This window comes from Paroedura picta, chromosome 8 (assembly GCF_049243985.1).
Source record: "Paroedura picta isolate Pp20150507F chromosome 8, Ppicta_v3.0, whole genome shotgun sequence".
Taxonomy (NCBI): Eukaryota; Metazoa; Chordata; class Lepidosauria; order Squamata; family Gekkonidae; genus Paroedura; species Paroedura picta.
The window spans coordinates 3447325-3471326 of NC_135376.1; the positions used below are offsets into that span (position 1 = coordinate 3447325).

A 24002-nucleotide genomic window follows, 5' to 3' on the forward strand; every position below is an offset into this window, starting at 1 on the left:
TGGCCTGAAAGGAGACCCTGGGCATCCTCTCAGAAGGGGGCACCCAATGAGCGGCAGGCGGAGTTTGGACAATGGGGCTGTCGAGCCCCCACTTCTGGCAGAGACCTTGTTCCAGGCTGCCCATCCATTCCTCATTCCACTCGCCCGTTTGGCAGAACCTTCAAAGTGGTCACCGGGAGGACTGCAGGGCGTCGCTCGGCCACGTGCACCACGCTTGGCAGCTGCCTCTGGGGTCATGGCTGCCCAAGGCCCCAATTGGGTGGGGGGACGGGTATAGGAAAGGCTAAACATAGAGTGAACGAACGTCCGGCAGTCTGGAGAGAGATGCAGTAAGTCAAAGTGAGCAAAATGTCAAACTTTCTGTGGGGTGAAGCAAGAGAAGCAGGGCCTGGCTGGTCCAACTATGTTTATGCCAATAGAAAAGAGCCTGTAGATATCTGTTATACTCAACTTGTCTGTTTCCTCAAAGCATTTGGGAAAGGAAATTTTTCGGAAAGGTGTCAGAAAGATAGGCAGATATCCTGAAATAGTGAGCTTCACATAGGGGGGCAAGCCCTAAGAAGGGACCTCCTTGGCTTTCTGAGTCTTTAGGAATCCCCAGCTTCTGGGCACCTAAAGAAGACCCTCATCAGAACCAGTTGTAGAAATTCTTCACCCTCATATGGATTCTCTAAAACAGGGGTCCTCAACCCCCGGTCTGCGGCCCGGCACCGGGCCGGAAAGGCCATGGTGCCGGGCCGCAGCGAGAGGGGGGGGAAGAGGCAGGCACAGCCGCCGGCACGCCAGCGATGCACACACGCACGCACAGAGCTGCTGCGCATGCGTGTTTGCGCCCCCTGCTGGTGAAAATGCGCATGCGTGCCAGCTCTGCGCACTCGCATTAGCGCCACCTAGTGGCAAAAATGTCCACGTGCAGCAACTGCGCGTGCACGTTTACGTGCAGCTGCAGCAGCCGGGCCGCCAGCTCTCTCCCACCCTCAGAGGCGTTCCGCAACTACAAGAAGGTTGGGGACCGCTGCTCTAAAGAATATGAAAGCCAGATCTCTCACTCAAGCTGTTGCGACATATGGAGGACTAGTAATCAAGCCCGCTGCAGCTAAATGCAGCGGGCGCTAGGTACTTACTGTGGCTGGCTTGCTCGTCGTCGTCTTCGGCGGCGGTGTTCTCTCGGGGGCGTCAGGCCACCAGGCAGGGAACCCCCAGCAGCCGCGCTTTGCACAACTGCCGGGGGCTACCTCCGGCGGCGGCCTCACCGCGTCAGGCCGGGAGCAACGGCTCGCAGTTGCTGGGGCTGGGAATCGGAGGGACCAATCGGCAGGCGCTTCGCGCCTGCCAATTGGTCCCTCCGATTGTCTGTCGTGAGGAAGGGTCCATTCCGGACCCTTCCTCATCACGGACAAAGCCCACCTCAAGGCCCCTTATCCTTTTATTTAGTCCGTGGCGCCACGGGCGGTTTAAAGATTAATGAGGTTCCTCCTCCCCTGCAGGGACCCCTCCAGACTAAAGGAGGCATGAGCTCATCTTCACTTTCCTTCCACCAGCAGAGCTGAACCTTCCTCTCTTCCCTGTGAGATCTTTTTGAGGCCTTAAAACATGGCTAAAGCTTCTTCCACAGTCCAAGTATTTGTTAGATACTATAACATTTATTGTATTTAGCCAAAGGACATTACAGAGCACAATTAAAACAGTAGAATACAAGTGCAAATAAAACAATATTTCACCAGTATTACATACGTAGACTGAGCAATTAAACAATTTCTCCATGTGTGGGATCGTAGATACTTTAGATCAGTGGTCCCCAACCTTTTTATCACCAGGGACCGGTCAATGCTTGATAATTTTACTGAGGCCCGGAGGGGGGGGGGGAGTCTTTTGCTGAGGGACGCTGCCGCCTCACCCTGCTCCACTTGCACCCCTGACTTCCCACCGCCCGCTGGGGGGCGTTGCCAGCAGCAGCTGCACAGTGCCACGCCAAGGGGGAGCCCCAGCCATGGCAGCCACCGGAGAGCACCAAAGGTGAGCCGGCGGCAGAGTGGCAGGGCAGCCCCCGAGGCAGCAGCCAGGAATGAGGATGAGGAGCCGTGGCCTGGTACCAATTGATCTACGGACCGTTACCGGTCCCTGGACCGGGGGTTGGGAACCGCTGCTTTAGATCTATTTTTTTTAATTCAATTCCCATTTACATACACAGATACACAAAACCTATACTACAGCTGTACACAATTTCCATGCTGAAACTCCACACCGTGAGCATTCAAAAGGTTCCTCTCCTGTATGGATTCTTTGAGGATGCTGAATTTTCCCCTCAAACTGAATCTCTTTCCATACCATGAACCAGGGGTAGTCAAACCGCGGCCCTCCAGATGTCCATGGACTACAATTCCCACAAGCCCCTGCCAGCGAATGCTGGCAGGGGCTGGTGGAAATTGTAGTCCATGGACATCTGGAGGGCCGCAGTTTGACTACCCCTCAAAAGGTTTCTCCACTCTGTGGATTTTTTGACGATACTGAAGACTGCCACTCTAACAGAATTTCTTTCTGCACTCTGAGCATTCAAAAGGTTTCTCCCATGTGAATTTTTTCATGTCGCTGAAGAGTGCTACTACAATTGAATGTCTTCCCACACTCTGAGCATGCAAATGGTCGCTCCCCTGTGTGGGTTCTCTGGTGTTGCAGAAGACCTGCCCTCTTAATGTATCTCTTCCCACACTCTGAGCATTCAAAAGGTTTCTGCCCTGTGTGGGTTGTCTGATGATCCTTAAGAGTGCTACGCCGACTGAATCTCTTTCCACACTCAGAGCATTCAAATGGTTTCTCCCCTGTGTGAATTATTTCATGACGGTGAAGATGGTAACTGACACTGAATGTCTTTCCACACTCGGAGCATTCAAAAGGTTTCACCCCTATGTGTATTCTTTGATGATTCTGAAGAGTCCCACGATCTTTGAATCTCTTCCCACATTCTGAGCATTCAAATGGTTTCTCCGCTGCGTGGGTTTTCTGATGAGAATGAAGTTGACTACTCTGACGGAATCTTTTCCCACACTTTGTGCATTCAAATGGTTTCTCCCCTGTGTGGGTTCTTTGATGAGAATGAAGACTGCTGCTACAACTGAATCTCTTCCCACACTCTGAGCATTCAAATGGTTTCTCCCCTGTGTGGGTTCTCTGGTGTTGCAGAAGACCTGCCCTCTTAATGTATCTCTTCCCACACTCTAAGCATTCAAAAGGTTTCTGCCCTGTGTGGGTTGTTTGATGATCCTTAAGAGTGCCACTGCGACTGAAGCTCTTTCCACACTCTGAGCATTCAAATGGTTTCTCCCCTGTGTGAATTATTTCATGCCGCTGAAGAGACTTGATGTAATTGAATCGCTTTCCACACACTAAGCATTCAAATGGTTTCTCCCCTGTGTGGATTCTCTGATGTTGCCTAAGAGTGCCTCTCCAACTGAATTTCTTTCCACACTCTGAGCATTCAAATGGTTTCTCCCCTCTGGGTGTTCTTTGGTGCAAAAGGTACTGTGATCTATTTCTGAAGTATTTTCTACATTGAATGGATTTACTTGCCTTCATGATCTTGTGCTTTAGAAAATATGTATTACTTTTTCTTTCATCTTGCTTCTCAACCACACAAACATCTATCTTCCTTTTAGATCTGCTTTGATTCCTGATGTTTTCTTTGAAGTCTTCATTTTTTACTCTAGCTGGTATTTGCTTCTGAGGTTTCTCTCCTTCCTCATTCCTCTGATCATCTTCTGCTGGAATAAACAGAGAAATCCTATCAGCACCTGGGAGGGCTGGAAGGGCCAAAAGAAACTCTCACTGTAGTAGGAAAGGACTGACAACCCCTTGGCTTGGTCCAATCTGTCTAAACTTAACCACCCTTCCAGCTTTCCCCTGAAGATCTAGTCTTTAAGGATGCCTCACTCCCTCATAAGCTACTACTGAGCGCTTGACCAGGATGGAGTTTCTGAGCCTCCAGATTTCAGGTCCCTACTAAAAGGCCTCCATCCCTCCTTACCCAGGGGGCTATATGGTTGTAGCAAACCTAATGTCGCTCAAAGAGCCTCTTGTGGCGCAGAGTGGTAAGACAGCAGTCTGAAAGCTCTGCCCATGAGGAGTTCGATCCCAGCAGCCGGGTCAAGGTTGACTCCCCCTTCCATCCTTCCGAGGTCAGTAAAATGAGTACCCAGCTTGCTGGGGGGGTAAACGGTCATGACTGGGGAAGGCACTGGCAAACCACCCCGTATTGAGTCTGCCATGAAAATGCTAGAGGACGTCACCCCAAGGGTCAGACATGACCCAGTGCTTGCACAGGGGATACCTTTACCTTTACCTTTAATGTCGCTCAAAATGAATCAGAAATCCCCCGTGCTACTCTTTGCTTTTTCTTGTGACATTTATTTTATTTATTTGTTTGTTTATTATTGTATTTATATATAATTGCTCCCAGAAACTGGCTCGCAGCAGTTCACAACAGTAGCAATAAAATTCACCCCCCCAAAGTAAAACGATATAAAATTTAAATGCAAATACAAGTACAAGATGGCGGCATTTAAAAAACTTGCTCCTCATATTCCGGGCATCGATTTTTATATGTATATCGCAGCTGGGAGATGGAAACCGGCCCCTGGCACAATCTACCACCACAGTAGGAGCCAGGAGCTGGGGGGGGGGGAGAGGACCAAATCTAATACCTCAGGGGTCCCACCCAGCATCAACCAAACGCCTGGCGGAAGAGCTCAATTTTTCAGGCCCTGTGAAACTCAGAGAGTCCCTACAGGGGCCATACTGGCAGCTCATTCCACCAGGGGGGGCTGGGACCGAAAAGGCCCTGGTCGAGGCCAGGCGCTTAACTTGCGTACACTCTCCTTGTGAAGCCACTGAACAAAGAGTAGTCAACCAGTAGAACCAAGGGTTTGTTTCTTAATGGGATGATTTTCCAATCACAGGCAGAGCAGGTTTTTGTAAACCCATCCATGGGGAAGGGTGTAAAAGATGGCAACCCTCTGAAGGCCTCTCCTCCCCTTGGCTGCAGGCCAGTTCACCTCTTCTGGCTTGAGTGACAACCACAAGACTGAACTCAGTTATCCCTGGACTACCACGCACACACGAACACGTGAAGCTACTCAAAGGGCCACCAGGCTCATGGAAGTCAGTCTTGCCTACTCAGTTCAGCATCAGTCCTCCAGAGTCTCAGAGGGAGGTCTTTCACATCATCTCCAACCAGATGCTTTTAACTGGAGATGCCAGGGCCTGAACCTGGGACTACCTGTATGCCAAGAAGATGTTGCACTAGTGAGCCACAGCCTTTCTTCAAGTAGTGGGACAGACCTAAAGGCTGTTCTAAATTTTCATTCATGCCTCATCACAAAAGCAGCCGTTGGCACCTTTGTCTCTGGGGAAAGCTCCTTACCCAGGAAGGCCACATGCCCAGAGTTCTCCAGCATGACTTCCCTGTACAGAGCTCTTTGTCCTGGATCCAGCAGGGCCCATTCTACTTCAGTGAAAGAGATGGACACGTCCTCCAAGCAAAAGGGACCCTGGAAGAAAAAGCAGATTCCCAACTCAGAGATCGCACCAGGCAGATGAAAGGGAGCAGGCGGGGAAGCTACAAGTACAGCTTAATACAGGTGAAGGAAGGGTGCTCAGAGGATCTCTCGCCTGGACACCTTGCAAAAACTGCAGAAGCAAAAAAACCCCGGGGGAAGAAGGGACCCAGGATGTCCCCCGCTCATCACTCCTACCTGGACTGGAGGTGCAGCAGCCCTTTCCACACTTGTGAAAAGACAACAGCTGAACAGCCTCTCTCCACTGCCTGTTTGTGAGACAAAGGAGGAAGGAAGGCGTTTACTCATTTGTTCCCTGCTTCAGTCTGTGGACCTTAAGATTAAAGACTGTAGATCTCTGAGTACTCAGATCAGGCTTCTTCAACCAAGGTTTCATGAAACTCTGGGGTTTATTGACAGCCATGGGAGGTTTCCCAAATGGGTGGGAGTTAATTTTAAATATGCATGATCACACCCCTTCTGAGGTTTCTCAAAGCTTTAATGATGTGTCAGGGGTTTCTCAACAGTAAAAATGTTGAGAAAGGCTGACGTATACCATAATGAAAAGGTTTAATGATTTGATAGTAGTTCAAATTTACGCTGGTTAGAGGTAAAGTAAAATAATGCTGTAAAATTATTCAGCATAATTTAAGAGTAACTTAAAAGGTCTACGATGTTTGTTCTTTTCACTGTAAACTTTGTCTTCTGTTCTATAATTTTAAAAAGGAAAAACAAAAAGAAAATTTAAATATTTGATATTAACTCTTAAATTTAATAAAAATAAGAACCATGTATTAACTAACTACACAATTTATTCCAGCCACCTTCTTCCCAAGTGGAAAATCCCCACTGTTGGCTTTCTGTTGATCCCTGTGCCTTTTTAAACATTTTGTTCTTAAGCAGAGATCTCAGCACTATAAACTGCTCCGATAGCCACCTTGTATGACACTCAGTCACATTCAGCCCAGGCATGACTCGCTCACACCTGGAGACTTGGGGGTATTATGAATGACTTTTCAGAGTGTCTCCTGGCATGTTCGCTTCACTAAAAGGTTTTCAGGCAGACGCAACATCAACATGACATCTGCCCCAATGGCCCTTGCCAAAGCTGCATCCCTACACCTGCCATCCTGACTCCATCATCCTCTTTCCCACGGAAGCCTGCAAGATGCCTGTCTAAGTAGGGGCACAGGGGTCAATTTTCCCTACCATCACTGGGCCCCAGAAACTGGTTTTCAGAGCTCTGCTGCTCCAGAAGATTGTGCTGAGGTTTGTCTAACTTTCCCCTTTTGATAAATGTTCAGTTCTTCTTATGGAAGTTAAGTGAGATTAATCTTTAAATTAATGAGTGAAATTGCTCTCTATGGAATTTGATTAGGGTTGTGTGCTTCAGCTGCTGAAACGGCCATTCACGCCCGAAGCAGCCAGTGCCACGGCATGAAGGGGTGGCGCCAACACGCCAGTTGGCACACGCATGCAGGCGCAGAAAGCATCAAGGATTTGGGTGGTAGTTCCTCCAAGGAACACTAGGGGTCATGATACAGTGGGGGGCAATGGAAAACTACCTCTGAATATCCCCTGCCTGGCTGCCAGAGAATTATCAGAGGTCCTGGCTACAAACACCACATGATCAATCAATAAATGTTGTGCTCTGCAATTAAGGTTTTTTTTTTTTAAACCAGAACTCTCTACCCATCAAATTCACATTGTGCCCCAATCAAATCCAGGCACAATGAGTCCTTACAACAGGAGAGGGCCTCTTGGGCATGCTCCATGGATTGCACCCTCTGCCCTTCTTTGGAAGGAGCTCCTTCCACCTCATCGATTGTAGCTTCTGTCTTCACGGATAGTCCCAACATCTGAAACAGTAGCGAGTGAGAGGGGTATGAGATGGAATGGAAGAGACCAAGCATTGGATCCTGACCCACTCCCAGACTCTTCTGTCAGTAGACTAGTGAGTTAGCGGGAGGGTGAAGAAATTACATTTGAATGATTAATATTTGGACAAATGTCTGGCAGGGAATCTCTAGGACAGCGGCTCTCAACCTGGGGGTCGAATGACCCTTTCGCAGGGGTCACAGCAGGGCAAGCAGTTTGGCTGGAGGGGGCACCATCCACACAACAGCCTTGCAGGGTAGATTGAGATAGAGTGTTCGTCTGTCTGGAACAGCGGAAAAGAGCAAGATCGGCATTGTGGGACAAGAGGCAGAACTGAACTGAGAAACCCCAGGGAGGGGACACAATTTATATACAATCCTGAACAATGGATCTTCACACCATTGGTCAGTTTCGGTTTAATTTCTGTGAAAGAACACTTGCATCATTTTATGGTTGGGGGTCTCCACAACATGAGGAACTGTATTAAAGGATCACGGCATTAGGAAGGTTGAGAACCACTGATCTAGGAGAAGGCCAGATATCCTTACTTCAACTGGAGATACTTGGAGGCAATCTCCTCACCTGCTCTGCCTGCCTCTTCTCCTCTGCTTTGCTCAGGAGGAAACCTTCGGCCAGGGCCACTGCTTGGGAACTGGTCTCCGGCCCGCATTCTCTGACCCACTGCTGCATTTCCTCGGGCAGGATGGCCAGGAACTGCTCGAGGATCACCAGGTCCAGGATCTGCTTCTTGGAGTGCCTCTCCGGCCCCAGCCAGTAGTTGCAAAGTCCGTGCAGCTGGTTGCAAACCTCTCGGGGACCAGTAGCCTCATGGTAGCAGAACCGCCGGAAGAGCCAGCAGCGTTCCTCTGAGCATTCCTCTGAGCATTCCTCTGAGACCACCTGAGGCCGGATGTCTGGCACACCCGTTTCACAGGATTCAACATCAGTCCCTGCCTGTCTAGGATGAAGGTCTTTCCTTATTTCCCTGCAAATTCCTGGTCCTTCCAGGTTCTGCTGTTCCATCTCGTCTCTCAGGACGCGTCGTCCTTTCTGGGCCCTTCCTGAAAAAAGCAGCCAGGGAAAGAGCAGGTCACACGAGTCCAGGCTGCAGACTAGGACACACGCCGAGTCACTCCCTTATCACTCGTCCCCAGAAACCAAACTCTGTTCGCCTTAAGGGCAAGGCCAACTCCAACTTCTTCCTCAGCGGATCTGCCTGCTGATTTTAGCGCCGTTCCCGGGCCTGTCTGAGCTGCCTTCGTCCAGTCGCAGCGATCATCACCCGTTTTCTGAGGCAGCCAACTAGGCTAAGGTTATCAGATTATAACATTGGTAAAGATGGGACACCATTGACCGGGGGGGGCGGGGGGGAGGGTTCTTGATTAAAAATTTGGTCTATCTATGTGGAGCAACAAAAAGTGTCATAGAACTCATAGAACGCAAAAATAGTATTGTAACATATATATTTTAATTTCAACATAAGTATCATTTGCCAGGTACCCCCAGATGTCCCTCCAGAAGTGGGAAAATCTGGTCACCTTAAACTAGGCCTTCCCGGTAATTAACTCCCCCCCGTTCCCCGCCCCATCCTCTGTGCGACGGCGGGGAGAATTCTCTTTAATAAGGATGCCAGCCTCCAGGTGGGCCCGGGGGATCCCCCGGAGCGGCGGCCCCCGCAGGAGAAGGGGGCGGGGGGCTGTCTGAGGCCTGCCCCCTCCCCCCATGGGAGCTCCTACCTTCGCCGGGACGAGAGACCTCCCGGAAGGAGCCGCTCTGGACGCGCCCAGGGGGGTTCTGGGAAACGGGGCCGCCGAGCCCGCCCCTTTCTTCGGCGGAACCTTCCTGCGCGGGAAGCGGTTGACGGGCGGACAACGGGGAAGCGCTCGGGCGCATGCGCGCCGCCTGAGGCGCGACTGGCGGGGGCGGGGCGGGGCGGGGCGGGGGAGCGCGAGGGGCCGTGAGGGAGGGCGGTTGGAGTGGGGGGGGAGGGGCGTTTTGGCGGGCTTGGCCGTTTTTTTAAGGGTTGATTGTTTCGTTGCATTTTCATGGAAACCCGATGATGGTTGAATCGAACCCCCCCCCCGCGAGCTGTTGGGAAATTAACTGCAAAAATAAAACCATCAGTCAGGGGTGGCCAAATTGTGGCTCTTCAGATGTCCGTGGACTACAATTCCCATGAGCCCCTGCCAGGGAGGGGCTCATGGGAATTGTAGTCCACGGACATCTGAAGAGCCACAGTTTAGCCACCCCTGGTTTGCTAATGAGCTTGAAAGGCTTCAGTCCAGAGCTCCCCTGCTCTGTAACACCTGGGGTGGCACCTCCAGAAATGGGAATATTCACAGTTAAGGAGAAAATCTGCCAGTCGTGGGCAACAGGGTTGTGGTGAAAGCTCTCTTGCCATCCACAGGGTTTGGCTTCTTTAGCCCTGAACGATCATTTTCAGTCATTTCGGGCTGCAGCTGTTAAGCGTGAAATTCAAAAGTTTGGCCTTTTCAACACTTTCTCGAAATTGATATAGATTATATAGATTTGTGGAACACAATTGAGAACACAAATACAGATCTGTGGAGCACACTTTAGACACAGTCTGTCTATGGTTTATTTTTAGGTCAGGCGGAATGTATCTTGAGTTCACTGTTGGCTGCTGCGGCACTATGTGTATAGTTATTTCTTTGTCTCTCAAAGTAACCTTGAATTTGTCAAAAGCAGATAGCTCCTGAATGTAGCATCTCTCCATATAAAGGAATGTATTTTTTGAAACAAAGAGCGAGAAAATTGTAGTAAGATATATAGCCATCCGTGATAGGTCGGATTGTACGCCCTTCGTCGTCGACCTGGTTTGGTCAAAGAGACAGTGAGGGAGTGAGCGTCAGGATACCTCATGATGACGTCTCAAGGTCTTAAAAATGAGCTGCACTGATGCAGACTTCAGAGAATGCACCAATTAGCTTTCTCTCCATGCTTGCAAACATGTATCCTAAATAAATCCTCTTGCTGCTTAGCTGTCTTTGTTGTGGTCTTGTACATTTTACACTACATGATCCATAACAAAATCAAGCATAGACAGTGTCTAATTTCCACTTTTAAATCAGACTCTTACACCAAGGCTCAAAACAAAAAGAGAGGTTTATTAACACTCTTCCAACAGGGAGAGGCAAAAAAAAAAAGACAGCCTGCTCAGCAATTCTCTTTTATACCTTTCGCGACCACCATCCTTCTCTTCCCTCCCGTTGGCTGAGGAGTGGAAAGTACAACTACTTGACAGCTTAGGAAGTGAGGTGCTCCCATTCTAATTTTAAAATGAAACAATACGTTCTGCTTAACACTGATTTGTGGTTCTCGTGTTAAGTTTACAGCCAAGCATCCCCCCCCCCCATTATAAGTGCTATATAAGCATCAGCAATATATATAATTCTTAACCTATGACCTTTCCTTTTGGGGAAAGGAACGGTCGACACAGAGAAACATTTGGTTCTTTTCTTGACCTATGTGTTGAAACTTCCTGTCTGCTGTGGTTAAGCTAGGTTTGAGACAGCTTTGGTTAGTCTGCTAATGGCGACGCTTCTCTTAAGCAAGGGGTCTGTATATGGAGCAAAAGTGAAAGACAGAAATGCACATTCTGCTTATATCTACAAAACTCTATGCACAGGGTTAGGCTCATTTATTATTAGTGAACTTCTCTATGGAGGAGATGGTGACAAAAGGTCACAAAGGTTTTTTTTCAGACCTCTCATGATTAAGTGAATAAAGGACATTCAACGTAAATCAGATTTGAGCAAAACTGAAACATCTAGGTATGTGCTGGCCCCTCCCACTTATTTGTTCTTTCTTATTTGTTCTTTCCCTTGCAAGAAAAACTGCTATTAGAGGATCACTGGTAGTGGCCAGGTTGAAACCATTGCTAACTTTATATTATCCAAGCCAAATTCAACAACCCACTAAACAAAAGGTTCCCCAGCTGCTTGGATAATGAGGTCCTTAAGTGATAAGGGTGCTCAGGTTACAATACTGTTAGCCAAGTTTTGTGCTGCTGCCATTAAAATACCTCATTCTTTAGTAAGGTAGTTCTCAAGTTTATTCCTGTTTTTAAATACTGACTTTTTTTTTACTGTATTGTGTTTTAAGTTTTTTATAATTATACTTCTATGGTTTTCCATTTTTTTATTATGTATAATCTGGTCTGACTGTAACAATACATTTATCATTTGTCATCCTTTATAGAGCCATTAGCTTCTATAAAGTCTAACAGTGTGCAATCCATTAGCATTTATTATGAGTAAGGAATCCCAAGTGTTTATTAAGTCCAACAGGGTGCATTGTCTGGACTAATGCTGCCAACCTCCAGGTGGTAAAAGCCCAAAAATACAAAACGGGATACAGAGTTTATAACAGTTATACAGAAGAAGAAAATCCACTGTGTAAAGACAACACAATAAGAATTTGTACAATATGGAGAGAAGCTTTATCCAATGCTTTGAAAGCACAAACAAAACACAGTAATGCTACAAAGATATTCAGAAGCTGTAGGAATACCCTTGGAAATTCCAAATCCAAACGAAGAACTGGTAAATCCTGCATTTCGCTCTTGAATGCTTTTTCAGTGAACCCCAACAAAAACTTTACTACACAAGTGCCTAAATATCTCTAGATAATATATACATCCTGATGAGTTTCTTCATAGTTTAATTGCAGAGTAACAGCGCCTAAACATATAAAAGACTGTATGTATTATTATTAATAATATCATTATTAGGGGACCATTCCTTACAGTCTTTTATATGCTTAGGAGTTTATTTTTATTCATTTATTTATTAGATTTTTTTACCCGGCACTCCCAATGGCTCATGGCAGGTTACAAGCGTCTGTATAAAAACCCTGATAAAATACCCCATTAAAACCACAGACATAAAAAATACAACAGATAAAGGACAATAAAATGAGGCAAAATCATAAAATTCCCAATTTTGTCCCCGAAAAGAAAGGCAAGGAAGGGCAGATAAACCAAGTCCGCCCTTTGTCCTGAGGGGGGTCAAAGTTTAGGAGTTGGCAAGGTGATAGCAAAATATTATCCAAAATGAAACAGAACTCTTGGCTGCACATGTAACACTTTAATTTTCCTCCTTCCAAATCTTTACAAGGTCTTTAGAGAGTCTTGTCAAAACAAACACTGGTTTAAGCAGCGTTTTCACCAGTGTTTCTTCAGTGACAAGACTAGAAAAATAAATACGTATTAACAAGTAATAAAGTTTATAAAATAAATTTAGAGTATGTATTTTTTTAGGAGCTTACTCGAAGCTACAGTTGTAATATAAGGACAAACTCAACTCGTTACAGGAACTTCTATAAAGCCAAATAACAAAGATTACCAAAGCTGTAAAATCTCCACAACATTCTAATTAATAATAATCTGTAACATAAATAAAACCGGACTGGGGTGGTGGGTGGCGTTGGGAGTGATAGGGTTGTAAGAGTGTCCTGCATGGTGCAGGGGGTTGGACCAGATGACCCAGGAGGTCCCTTCCAACTCTATGATTCCATGATTCTGTGACTCATCGCCTACCTGATTGACTGGCGTCCAACAAATGGCCAATCAGGTAGGCTATCTCATCCCTGGCTGCATCCCTCTCCAATTTCTTTCATGTGGAAGAAGTGCCAGCCCGCTCTACTGGGCTGACAGTGACAGGTAAGCCAGCCAGTGAGCATGAGCTGGGAGGGAGGGGGGGCTGGGACCGCAGTTGGGGGAAGAGCGGTCACCCAGCCAGTGACTGGGGCCTGGGAGGGAGGGAGACAGGACCAGCTCTGGCCTCTCCACTGCATGGGAGGGGCCTGGAGCACCTTGACTTGAGGCATCACCTCCTACCATGAGGACAACCAGCTGGTGGAAGTGGGAGGGGGGGAGTGAGCCCTGGCCTCGGAGCTGTGTGTGGGGGGTGTCGGACACTGTGGGGAGACAGGGAGGAGGGCCTCGGAGAGAGGCATGGCTGGGAATGGAGCCTCAATACTAGAGCTGGTATGTTGTCTGGGCTGCTGCCACCTCCCAGCAAGGCGAGGTCAGGACAGCCTCAGTTCTAGTGCCCGGTGCATTCCTGGGTACACAGGGCTTTGCTGCTAGTAACTACTACTACTACTACTACTACTACTACTACTACTACTACTACTACTACTACTATTTTTCTAGGCTGCCCTTTACATCATTTTATTTACATCATTCGGTTTTCCAGCTTCATAATAACTTAGTAATGAAGATTTTCGTAAATGGGGACCTAGCTTGCATCTGGGCAAAGCCTCACAGTCACATGTGGTCCTCTGTCTCTCAGGTAACTTTGCTGCCACCAGAAAACCAATAAGGAGATAGTGTTACAAAAAGCAACAAACCTAACCAACCAGTTGTTGCCACTATCTGACCTATGTACAAAATTGCCTGCTGGGGAGGGTCAGGACACCTAGTTTCTTATCAGACCTGAGGTCTTAACTCTTGTTTCCTGCTCCCCAGGGCCTGGCCACTTTGGCAATATTTACTGCCTGGTGTATCACTGGAGGAATAGCTTCTTTCCAAGTCCCAGTCTTTCCTCTTCTTGGAGCTCCCTTCCCCAATATTGTGTCTGAGATGGTGGAGATCTATGTGGTACAGAGAGTATCATCATCAAAAGCTACCAAGTATTTAATAAAAAAGAAAATGTTCCTAAGGATACTTTTAGCACAGCACCAGATTGAGCAAAGGATCCAAAAGAACTGGGGAACACGCCAATCCTGTGTCCCTTTTGCTATACATGCCATGTGAGATGTTAAAATATAGGACAGGCTCCTTTGCTTCAGACCTGAGATAAGAGTTCTGTTTGCAATGTGTGCAGCATAAAGGAGCCCTTCCTCCTTGCTTCTCTGAGTTTTATCACCTCTCTTCTTCCAACCCAATGACCAGGTCAGGCCAGGTCAGAGAAGCTTTTCCTGGCAATCTCCAAGAATCTCCATCTTCGAGTCTCTCCATCATTCAAAACCTCCCAAACTCTATTTTCTGCTTGGAGAAGAACATCCTGTTGACTTTAGTTAGACCTATCTGCACTTCTGTGAAAGTGACACTAAGTACGCCTGATCTGTCCCCTCCCTGCCTGGCCTGCCCAGAGAAGAAAAACCCTCGTTAAAAGCTCAATTTAAACCTACAGAAAAAAATTACACTTCCTTTCTTGAGTTTTGTTTTCTCTGATCCATGAATAGTCAATCTAAGGTTACCAAGTGCTGGGAGATAAATAAGTACTCTCTTTAATAGAGGGATGTTAGACATCTTTCCAGATGCCTCTTACCACACACTAAACCTCTGCGAAAGAGACAGGATTTCCCCCCACCCACTTTAGAAACCCTAAAGTAGATTCTGTCCCAAATTAAAGTGGTGAGATAAAAAATTTTCAAGGCACGATCTCCAAGAATCTAATAAAATAAATAAGAAGGAATTCAAGGAGACCTCAGAGAAGTCTGAGGTGTGGAGTCAGTCTTGGCCCACAGTTTACATCAAGTCATTTCTGGCTCATGGATTTGGGGGGGGGGAGAGTGTTGGGGTAGGAGAAGGAAAGGTTATTTGTGTGTGTGTGTGGGGGGGAGGACAACTGAGACAGGGAAATTTGTGTCCTGCAAGATTCACCTGCCAACTCCACGGATACCAATGTATTAACACAATACGGGAATATAAGGGGTGGGTGGGTGACTTCTTAAAATGTAAGGAGTTATTGGGTTTGGGGACACAAGCTTTTCCTTTCAACGCAAATACATCCTACTGCCAGAACTCTTTGGGGTTCAGGTGGTGACATCCAAAAAAGCTCAGAGAAGGCTGAACTGGGGAGACAGTAGGGTTCTGTAATGCCCCTCTAGAACTGCTTGTCATCGAAAAATGTTAAGGATGCTAGTGGGCCCCAGCATATTACTGCCAACAGCAGAGAGGTTGTAGATATCTGTTACCTTCAACGGGTCTGTTTCCTCACAGAATTTGGGAAAGGAAATGTTTTTGCCAGATGACACAGACTTAGCTAGTAAGATATCCTGAAGTAGCAAGTTTCACAAAGGAGGCAAGCACTAAAAAGGCCCTACTTTGTGTAACAACTTTTGGAGCCTTTCTGAAAGTCCATCTCTTGAGTATCTGAAGAAGACCCACATCAGAATCAGATGTAGGAATGCTTTGCCCTTCTATAGATTATCTGAAGACAATGAAATTCAGATCACTTGCTCAAGTTCTTGCCACACACACACAGCATTTGAGAGCTTCCTGCTCCCTTGTGTTGACTTCTCCAGACATAAGGAGACATGAGTTGATCTGCACTCTCCTTCAAGTGGCAGAGCCCAACCTTCCTTTCTTCCCAGTGAGATCTATTTGAGGGCTTCAAACGTGGCTAAAGCTCCTTCCACAGTCCAAGCATTTTTCTCCACGTGTGGGTTCTTAGATGCTGTAGAAGATTTCTTTACAAAAAACTCAATTCCAATTTATATACACATGAACACAACATATAGTATAGCTGTAGGAGATTTCCATGAGCATTCAAAAGGTTTCTCCCCTGTGCAGGTTCTTCATTCCATTGAAGAGCACCACTCCAACTAAATCTCTTTCCACACAGAGTATTCAAAACATTTCTCCTTTGTGTGAGTTTTTTGATGATACTGAAGACTGCCACTCGGATTGAATTACTTCCCATTCAAAGAGTTTGTCTGAAATATGAGTCCTCTGATGTCCTTGAAGCTCGCCACTCCAACTAAATTTCTTCCCACACACTGAGCGTTCAAAAGGTTTCTCCCCTGTGTGGGTTGTTTGATGAGATTGAAGATTCCCCCTACGACTGAATCTCTTTCCACACTCTGGGCATTCAAATGGTTTCTCCCCTGTGTGAGTTCTCCGATGTCGCTGAAGATCACCACTCAAACTGAATCTCTTTCCACAAGCTGAGCATTCAAAAGGTTTCACCCCTGTGTGAGTTCTCTGATGTCGCTGAAGATCACCACTCAAACTGAATCTCTTTCCACATGCTGAGCATTCAAAAGGTTTCTCTCCTGTGTGAATTCTCCAATGTCGATGAAGGTCACCACTCAAACTGAATTTCTTTCCACACACTGAGCATTCAAAAGGTTTCTCTCCTGTGTGGGTTTTTTGATGATACTGAAGACTGCCACTCTGAGTGAATCTCTTTCCACACTCTAAGCATTCAAAAGGTTTCACCCCAGTGTGAGTTCTCCGATGTCGTTGAAGATCACCACTCCGACTGAATCTCTTTCCACAGGCTGGACATTCAAAGGGTTTCTCTCCTGTGTGAGTTCTCCGATGTCGTTGAAGATCACTACTCCGACTGAATCTCTTTGTACATTCTGAACATTCAAAAGGTTTCTCTGTTGTGTGGGTTGCTTGATGAGACTGAAGATTTCCTTTCCCACTGAATCTCTTTCCACACTCTGAGCATTCAAAAGGTTTCTCCCCTGTGTGGATTCTTCGATGATGCTGAAGATTTCTCCTCTTACTGAATTGCTTTCCACACTCAGAACATTCAAAAGGTTTCTCCTCTGTGTGGGTTCTTCGATGATCCTGAAGAGTGCCACTCCGACTGAATCTCTTTCCACACTGAGAACATTCAAAAATTTTCTCCCCTGTGTGGGTTCTTTGATGAAACTGAAGACTCCCCCTCTTACTGAAAATCTTTCCACACACTGAACATTTAAAAGGTTTCTCCCTTCTGTGTATTCTTTGGTGCACAAGGTGCTGTGATTTATTTCTGAAGTACTTTCCACACTGAATGCATTTACTTGCCTTTGTTATCCTGTGCTTTGGAAAATGTTCATTATCCTTTCTTCCATCTTGCTTCTTAGCCATCCCATTCTTTCTCCTAGATCTGCCTCGATTGCTGCCCATTTCTTTCAAAACTTCATTTTTTACTCTATCTGGCATTTGCTGCTGAAGTCCCTCACCCTCCTCATTCCTCTGATCTTCTTGTGCTGAAATAAATAGACAGATCCTGTCAATATCTGGGAGACTTTGAAAGTCCAAAGACATCTGTCACTCCTGTAGGAAAGGACTGATGGCCCCTTGGTTTCATCCAGTATGGCAGTTATTAGCCACCCCTTCACCTCTCCCCTGAATATCTAGACTTCCTCACCCCCTCAAGAGGCACAGCTGAGCTCTTGCCCAAAAAGGGTCTTCAGATTTTAGGCCCCCAGAAGGCCTCCCTCCCTCCTTACCCAGCAGGCTGCACAGTTGTATTATGCCAAACAATCAGAGGTGAATCAGGAATCACCCAATTCCTTGCCTCTTCCCATGTCAGAACCATGAAGGACCAGATCCTCACTGTCAGAAAACTCATTTGGGAAGGAAATATGCTCTTGGGGTATTTTTTGGATGCAAAGCCGTTGTCTGTCTCCACCATAGTCTCTCTTATACTTCTGGCCTTTTTGGCAGAGAGAGGAAGAGAGACAGAGAGAGAGAAAGTGCTTATTCTTATAAGGGGAAAGAAATTCAAGAATAAAACTTCTCCTGGGAGAACAGAACCATGGCCAAGATCAAAGCCCACAGTATAAGGGGAATGGATCTGTGGGGCAAGGCACCCTAGTCCCCCCCAGGTGTAAACACGATAATTTGAAGAAAACACTAGACTGCTTCAGAAGACTCTCGCTGACCACAGTGGAGAGAGTGGCCCCTAGACCCCTGCCCCTCATGGCTAATCAAAAGAACAGGTAGGAAGATAGCCCCCCCCCCCTTCCGGGAGACAATCAATGTCTCTCCATGTGTTTTCTCCATGTGTGGGTTCTGAGAAGCTGAAGGAGGCAATGGTATGGCCATTACTGAAAAAAACATCCCTGGACCTGCAGGAACCTTCCCACTGCCACCCTGTCTCACATTTAGCGTTTCTAGGAATGGGCCAGCATGGACCAAATATCAGCATTCCTGAATGGAGCTTCGGTTGTGGACCCAGCTCAGCAGGGCTTCCGGCCTGGCCATGGGATTGAAACGATGCTAGTCACCCTGATGGAGGACCTGATCCTTTTAACTGAAGATGCTGGGCACTGGATTTGGGACCCTCTGCATCCCAGGAATATACTCTGCCAGTGATCCACAGCCCATCATGAAGTGAGACAGGCCTCAAAGTGGTGTATTCCTAGTAAATATTTGGATTCATGCCTCATCACAACAGGAGCAATTGACATCTTTGTCTCCGGTGAAAGATCCTTACCCAGAAAGGCCACATTCCCAGAATTCTCCATCATGACTTCCCTGTGCAGAGCTCTTTGTCCTGGATCCAGGAGGGCCCATTCTGCCTCAGTGAAAGAGACGGACACATCCTCCAAGCAAAAGGGATCCTGAAAGAAAAAGCAGATTCCCAGTTCACAGGTGAGGCCAAGGCAGAGATTGCACAGCAGAAGGGAGCAGGAGCGGAAGGTACAGGAAGCACGCTTTAGTATAGGAAAGAGAACAGCGGCCAGAGGATCTCTCCCCAGACACCTTGTAAAAACTGTTGACACAAAAGACCCCTTGAGAGAGGAGGAGGGAACCCACTCATCACTCCTACCTGGACTGGAGGTGCAGCAGCCGTTCCTACACCTCTGAAGAGACGACAGCTCAACACCCTCCCCCTGCTGCCTGTTAGTGAGACAAAGGAGGAAGTAAGGAAGGGTTATTGCTTGCTTTTTCCCTGCTTCACACACACCCACTTCCCAGGATTGTAAAACCCTGTGCTGTCCACATGCAACAATTTTTTTCACGCTTTTCAACAAATTCTGGGAGAGGGAGAAGAGAAGCACCAGGTACTTATGAGCCTCAGTGCCTGGTAGTGCTGGGAACGTACTTCAGGGACATCTGCGTTGGTCCCAGCGGGTAGAAATGACATCACACGACACTCACCATCACATTCGGCCCAGATGTGACTTGAGTACCCCCTGGAAACTCAAATGTAATGGGAATGAGTTTTCAGAGTGTCTCCTGGCATGTTCACAACTAGACTTCAGCCAGAGGAAACATCAACACAACATGGCATTTACCCCAACACCCCTCCCCAAAGCTCCATCCCTGCTCCGGCCATCCTGACTCCAGCATCCTCTTTCCTACTGCAGCCTGCCAGGCACTGAGGTCATTTCCCCCCACTATAATTGGGCCCAAGAATGTGCTTTGCAGAGCTCTGCTGCGCCAGAAGGTGGTGCTGAGGCTTGTCTACCTTTTCCGTTCCGTTCCTCTCGTGGAAGGAAGGTGAGATATTAATCCTTAAATTAACAAGAGAAATTGCTCTCCATGAATTTGTCTAATCTCCTTTATAAGACAGCACCGTTAGTGAGCATTGAGTGCAAAATAACTTGGTGTTACCCTGACCCGGATAGCCAAGGACAGCCTGATCACATCAGATTTCAGAAGCTAAGCAGAGTCAACCCTGGCAAGTATTTGGATGAGAAACCTCCAAGGATTTGGGTGGCATTCCGGCAACGGAAGCTAGGGGTCATGATGCAGTGGTAGGCAATGGCCAAACGTCCCATGCCTCACTGCCAGACTCTGACCTCAGATCTCCTGGCTACATTAGAAGAAGAAAAATACTTGGTTCTTAGATGCCGCTTTTCTCTACCCGAAGGAGGCTCAAAGGGGCTTCCAGTCGCTTTCCCTTTCCTCTCCCCACAACAGACACCCTGTGAGGGAGGGAAGGCTGAGAGAGCCCTGAGAGTCCTGTTTGGTCAGAACAGCTTAAACAGTGATGTGGCGAGCCCAAGGTCACCCAGCTGGCTGCTGGGTGTGGGGGAGTGCAGAATCGAACCCGGCATGCCAGATTAGAAGTCCGCACTCCTAACCACTACACCAAACTGGCTTACACATGACATATGATAAATAAGTACTTTCTGTTGTGTGAAGGTTTTTTTTCTTGATCAGGACTCTCAACCCATCACATTCACATTGTGCTCCAATAACCCACAGGCATGACGAGTCCTTACCCCTGGAGAGGGCCTCTTGGGCATGCCCCATGGCTTGCGCCCTCTGCTCTTCCTCGGAAGGAGCTCCTTCCACCTCACCGATTGTAGCTTCTGTCTTCATGGATAGTCCCAACTTCTGAAACAGCAGTGAGGGAAAGGGGTAAAAGAAGGAACGGAAAAGACCAAGCAGTGCTTTCTGCCCCCCTTCCAGAGGCTACACCCTTCTATCCTATTGAGTTTTCTGGAGGGAGAAGAAATTAATGTGGATGATTAACGCTTGGTCAAATGTCTGGAAGGGAAAGTTTAGGAGAAGGCCAGATATTGTTGCTTCAATTGGAGATACCTGGAAGAATTCCCCTCACCTTCACTGCCTGCCTCCTTTCCTCTGCCTCACTCAGGAGGAAACCTTCGGCCAGGGCCACCGCCTGGGAACTGGTCTCTGGCCCGCATTCTCTGACCCAGTGCTGCATTTCCTCGGGCAGGACAGCCAGGAACTGCTCCAGGATCACCAGGTCCAGGATCTGCTTCTTAGAGTGCCTCTCCGGCCCCAGCCAGTAGTTGCAAAGTCCGTGCAGCTGGCTGCAAACCTCTCGGGGCCCAGCAGCCTCATGGTAGCAGAACCGCCGGAAGAGCCAGCAGCGTTCCTCTGAGACCACCATGTCCTGGGGCAGGATGTCTGGCACACCCATTTCCCAGGATTCCATACCAGTCCCTGCCAGTCTAGGATGAAGGTCTTTTCTTATTTTCTTGCAAATTCCCGGTCCTTCCATGTCTTGCTGTTCCATCTCCTTCCCCTGGGTTACCTCTGATAGAGAAAAGATGCCTTTGCTTACTTGAGAAGAAGAGGGAGAGGAGAATAGATCAAAGAGGCAGAAAGAAAGGTAAAGAGAATCAAGCTGCAACACTGACCCAAGTCAAGACTGACATCTTGGCAGCTACAGGCCATGAATGAAGTGTTCTCTCCATGCTGCTGCAACAGTTACAGAGGTTCAAACCCAACAACCACAAGCTTGGGAATAGTCATCATGTGGCCACTCTTCATTTTTTCCTCTTGTGTCCCATAAAGCCACACATGGCATATATGCAACCCTGCAGACCCAGTCCTATGTTCCCCAGTTGGATGAGAGAAAAGGCCCAGCCACGCCCCACATATCACTGGGAGGACATGTAAGAGCCCAAATCCAGCCAGTGCTGAAGCAGCTGCATTGGTTACGAGTTGAATACTGGATCAAGTTCAAGGTTCTGGTTTTGACCTTTAAGGCCATGTGGTGTCTGGGCCCAATGTATCTGAAGGACTATTTAACCCCCAAGCCTCCTGCAGGGCCTTGTGCTCTGCGGGTAGGAACAGGTTTGAGGTCCCTGGCCCTTGTGAGGTTCGCCTGGCCTTGTATGGTGGAACGAGCTCCTGGGAGAGCTGAGGGTCCTGGTGGAACTTCTTAAGTTCTGCAGGGCCTGCAAGACAGAGCTCTTCCGCCAGGCATTTGGTTGAGGCCAGGATGGGAAAGATATGGCCCTTCCTCTGCTTCTTGGGAAGATCTGCCCAGCACCTTTTGGCGCTTCAGTGCCCTTGATGCCTGCCGTGATTTGTTTTGCGCACATTTGGCAGCAATTGCTGGCTTGGTAACCATTTTGGGGGGAGATTCGGGGAGGGATGGTTGGGAGATTTTAAAGTTAGGTTATTTTTATTGTATTCTCTAATTGTTGTAAGCTGCCACAGGCGAGCCAGTCTAGGAGCATTGGCATAGAAGTCTAATAAATAAAATAAATAAACGGATTCTCCTTTTGCATCGGCTTTTGCCAGAGCCTTTGCTAACTTGGCTCATTGTGTTCATTTATATGCCGCCTTTCTCCTTAATGGAAACAAAACGGCTTACATCATTCTCCTGTCCTTTGTTTTACACTCACAATAACCATAGGAGGTGGATTAGGCTGAGATTGTGTGATTGTCCCAGAGTCACTCAGACCGTTTATGCACTTGGAACTTCCCTGCCCCAGCTCCTGTGCAGGAGCACAAATCGGGGGCGGATGAGGCACACCAGGCCAAATGCACCCACATGGGTGCAGGAAGAGGTGGGGCAACCTGCCACGACTAAAACTCCAGCCTGCAGCCCGGTATAAAACCTCCAGTGCATCTCAGAGACTTCCATGGCAGAGTGGGGCTTCCAAACAGGGTCTCCTAGATCCTAATGGAACACTCCATGCATCATACCACATTGGCTGTCCATGACTCAGTGAGCTCAGCGTACAGCATCTAAAAGAGGGGTCTCCAGGCTATCTGAGCCTGTGGGCACTTTGGGAATTCTGGCCCACAAAACTGCTTCCACAAGACAACTGCTGCCGGAGGCTAAGTCAACAAGACAACTGGTGCCACAGCTTACCTTCAGTCACAGGGGATCTCCTTGTCCGGTTGGTGGCACCTGCTGCCAAAGCATCACCCTGAGAAAACCCGCACAGCCAATGCAATGGACACTCAGACACCACGCTGGCCACAGTTCACCACCCGATCCTGCCTGCCTTCTCAAAACACTTGGCGGGCACCTGGAAACGCATCAGCAGGTGCCCCAGCGCCCTTGGGCACCAGGCTGGAGACCCCCCCGCATGGAAAATGGGCAGCCACAAAGCCTGGTGGCCAAAAGGCATGCTGATAAACACAAACAATCACACCACTTCCTCCCTTGAAACTCCTGGGCCTGCCCGGATCCCTCCAGACACGGGACGGGGCTCAGACCCCCGCCCCACCCGTCAGGGAGCAAAGAGGGGGGGCCGAGGAAGGAACCCCGCGCCCCCGGGGACCTCTCTTCTCCCGCCCGGGAGACCCGGGACAGCCAAGCGGGAGGGCGGGCGGGAGAGGTCCCCTTGCGAGCCTCTCGGACGGGGCCGCCCCACAAGCGGCCTCGGGCAACCGGCGGCCTTATTCCGGGACTCCTCCCCCTTCCCCGAAGAGAGTCGGCTCTGGGCTGCCCTCCGTCGGGGCGGAACCTTCGTGCGCGGGACACGGTTGCCGGGAGGACGACGGGGCGGAGCTATTGTGCGCATGCGCGCTGCGTCGCCCTGCTGTCATAGCAACGCTCGAGAGCGAAGATGATCCCAGGCGTGGGCGTACGAGGGGCAGCCCCGCCACATCCGGAGGCAACTCACGTCCTTCCCCCTTCTTCCGGCTGGGTTGCCCGTTCCCATCCGCCCCGCCGTCCCTCCTGCGTTGCCACCTCCCCCGGAGCCGGCGGGAGTCTCAGTTATTGTTTCAGGAGTGGGTGAAACTCCGCCCTCGGAGGTGTGACGCGGAGCCTCTGGAAGTCGTATAGAATCACAGAATCATAAAAGGTAAAGGTAAAGGTATCCCCTGTGCAAGCACCGAGTCATGTCTGACCCTTGGGGTGACGCCCTCTAGCGTTTTCATGGCAGACTCAATACGGGGTGGGTTTGCCAGTGCCTTCCCCAGTCATGACCATTTACCCCCCAGCAGCAAGCTGGGTCCTCATTTTACCGACCTCGGAAGGATGGAAGGCTGAGTCAACCTTGAGCTGGCTGCTGGGATTGAACTCCCAGCCTCATGGGCAAAGCTTTCAGACGGCTGCCTTACCACTCTGCGCCACAAGAGGCTCTTTCACAGAATCATAGAAGAGTTCAATTCAGGGGTAGTCAAACTGCGGCCCTCCAGATGTCCAT

At 48.5% G+C, this 24002-nt stretch overlaps 2 protein-coding genes across 2 annotated transcripts; both read right to left on the reverse strand.

Moving 5' to 3' along the window:
* Window positions 1-1630: 1630 nt before the first annotated feature.
* On the reverse strand, window positions 1631-23320 carry LOC143842837 (uncharacterized). The gene is made up of 7 exons (XM_077348094.1): window positions 22715-23320; window positions 20699-21141; window positions 20339-20472; window positions 18956-19013; window positions 18620-18746; window positions 16096-17387; window positions 1631-3567 (listed from the first exon to the last, which is right to left on the reverse strand). Exons 2-7 carry the CDS (start codon window positions 21119-21121, stop codon window positions 2554-2556), a joined length of 3048 nt encoding a protein of 1015 aa, XP_077204209.1. The 5' UTR covers window positions 21122-21141; window positions 22715-23320; the 3' UTR covers window positions 1631-2553.
* Window positions 5858-9290, reverse strand: LOC143842836 (SCAN domain-containing protein 3-like). Its single transcript, XM_077348093.1, has 3 exons — window positions 9164-9290; window positions 8010-8488; window positions 5858-7408 (listed from the first exon to the last, which is right to left on the reverse strand). Exons 2-3 carry the CDS (start codon window positions 8448-8450, stop codon window positions 7238-7240), a joined length of 612 nt encoding a protein of 203 aa, XP_077204208.1. The 5' UTR covers window positions 8451-8488; window positions 9164-9290; the 3' UTR covers window positions 5858-7237.
* Window positions 23321-24002: the final 682 nt, after the last annotated feature.

Excerpts from the sequence above, each read along its gene's own strand:
- LOC143842836 (XM_077348093.1), bottom strand. The coding sequence starts at position 8,450 with ATGGAACAGCAGAACCTGGAAGGACCAGGAATTTGCAGGGAAATAAGG. Across the intron at positions 7,409-8,009 it reads AGAAGAGGCAGGCAGAGCAG|ATGTTGGGACTATCCGTGAA; the intron begins GTGAGGAGATTG and ends CTACTGTTTCAG.
- LOC143842837 (XM_077348094.1), bottom strand. The coding sequence starts at position 21,121 with ATGGAACAGCAAGACATGGAAGGACCGGGAATTTGCAAGAAAATAAGA. Across the intron at positions 19,014-20,338 it reads GGTAAGGACTCGTCATGCCT|GGTGTTGAGCTGTCGTCTCT; the intron begins GTGGGTTATTGG and ends CAGCAGGGGGAG. Across the intron at positions 18,747-18,955 it reads CTGCTGCACCTCCAGTCCAG|GATCCCTTTTGCTTGGAGGA; the intron begins GTAGGAGTGATG and ends TTTTTCTTTCAG.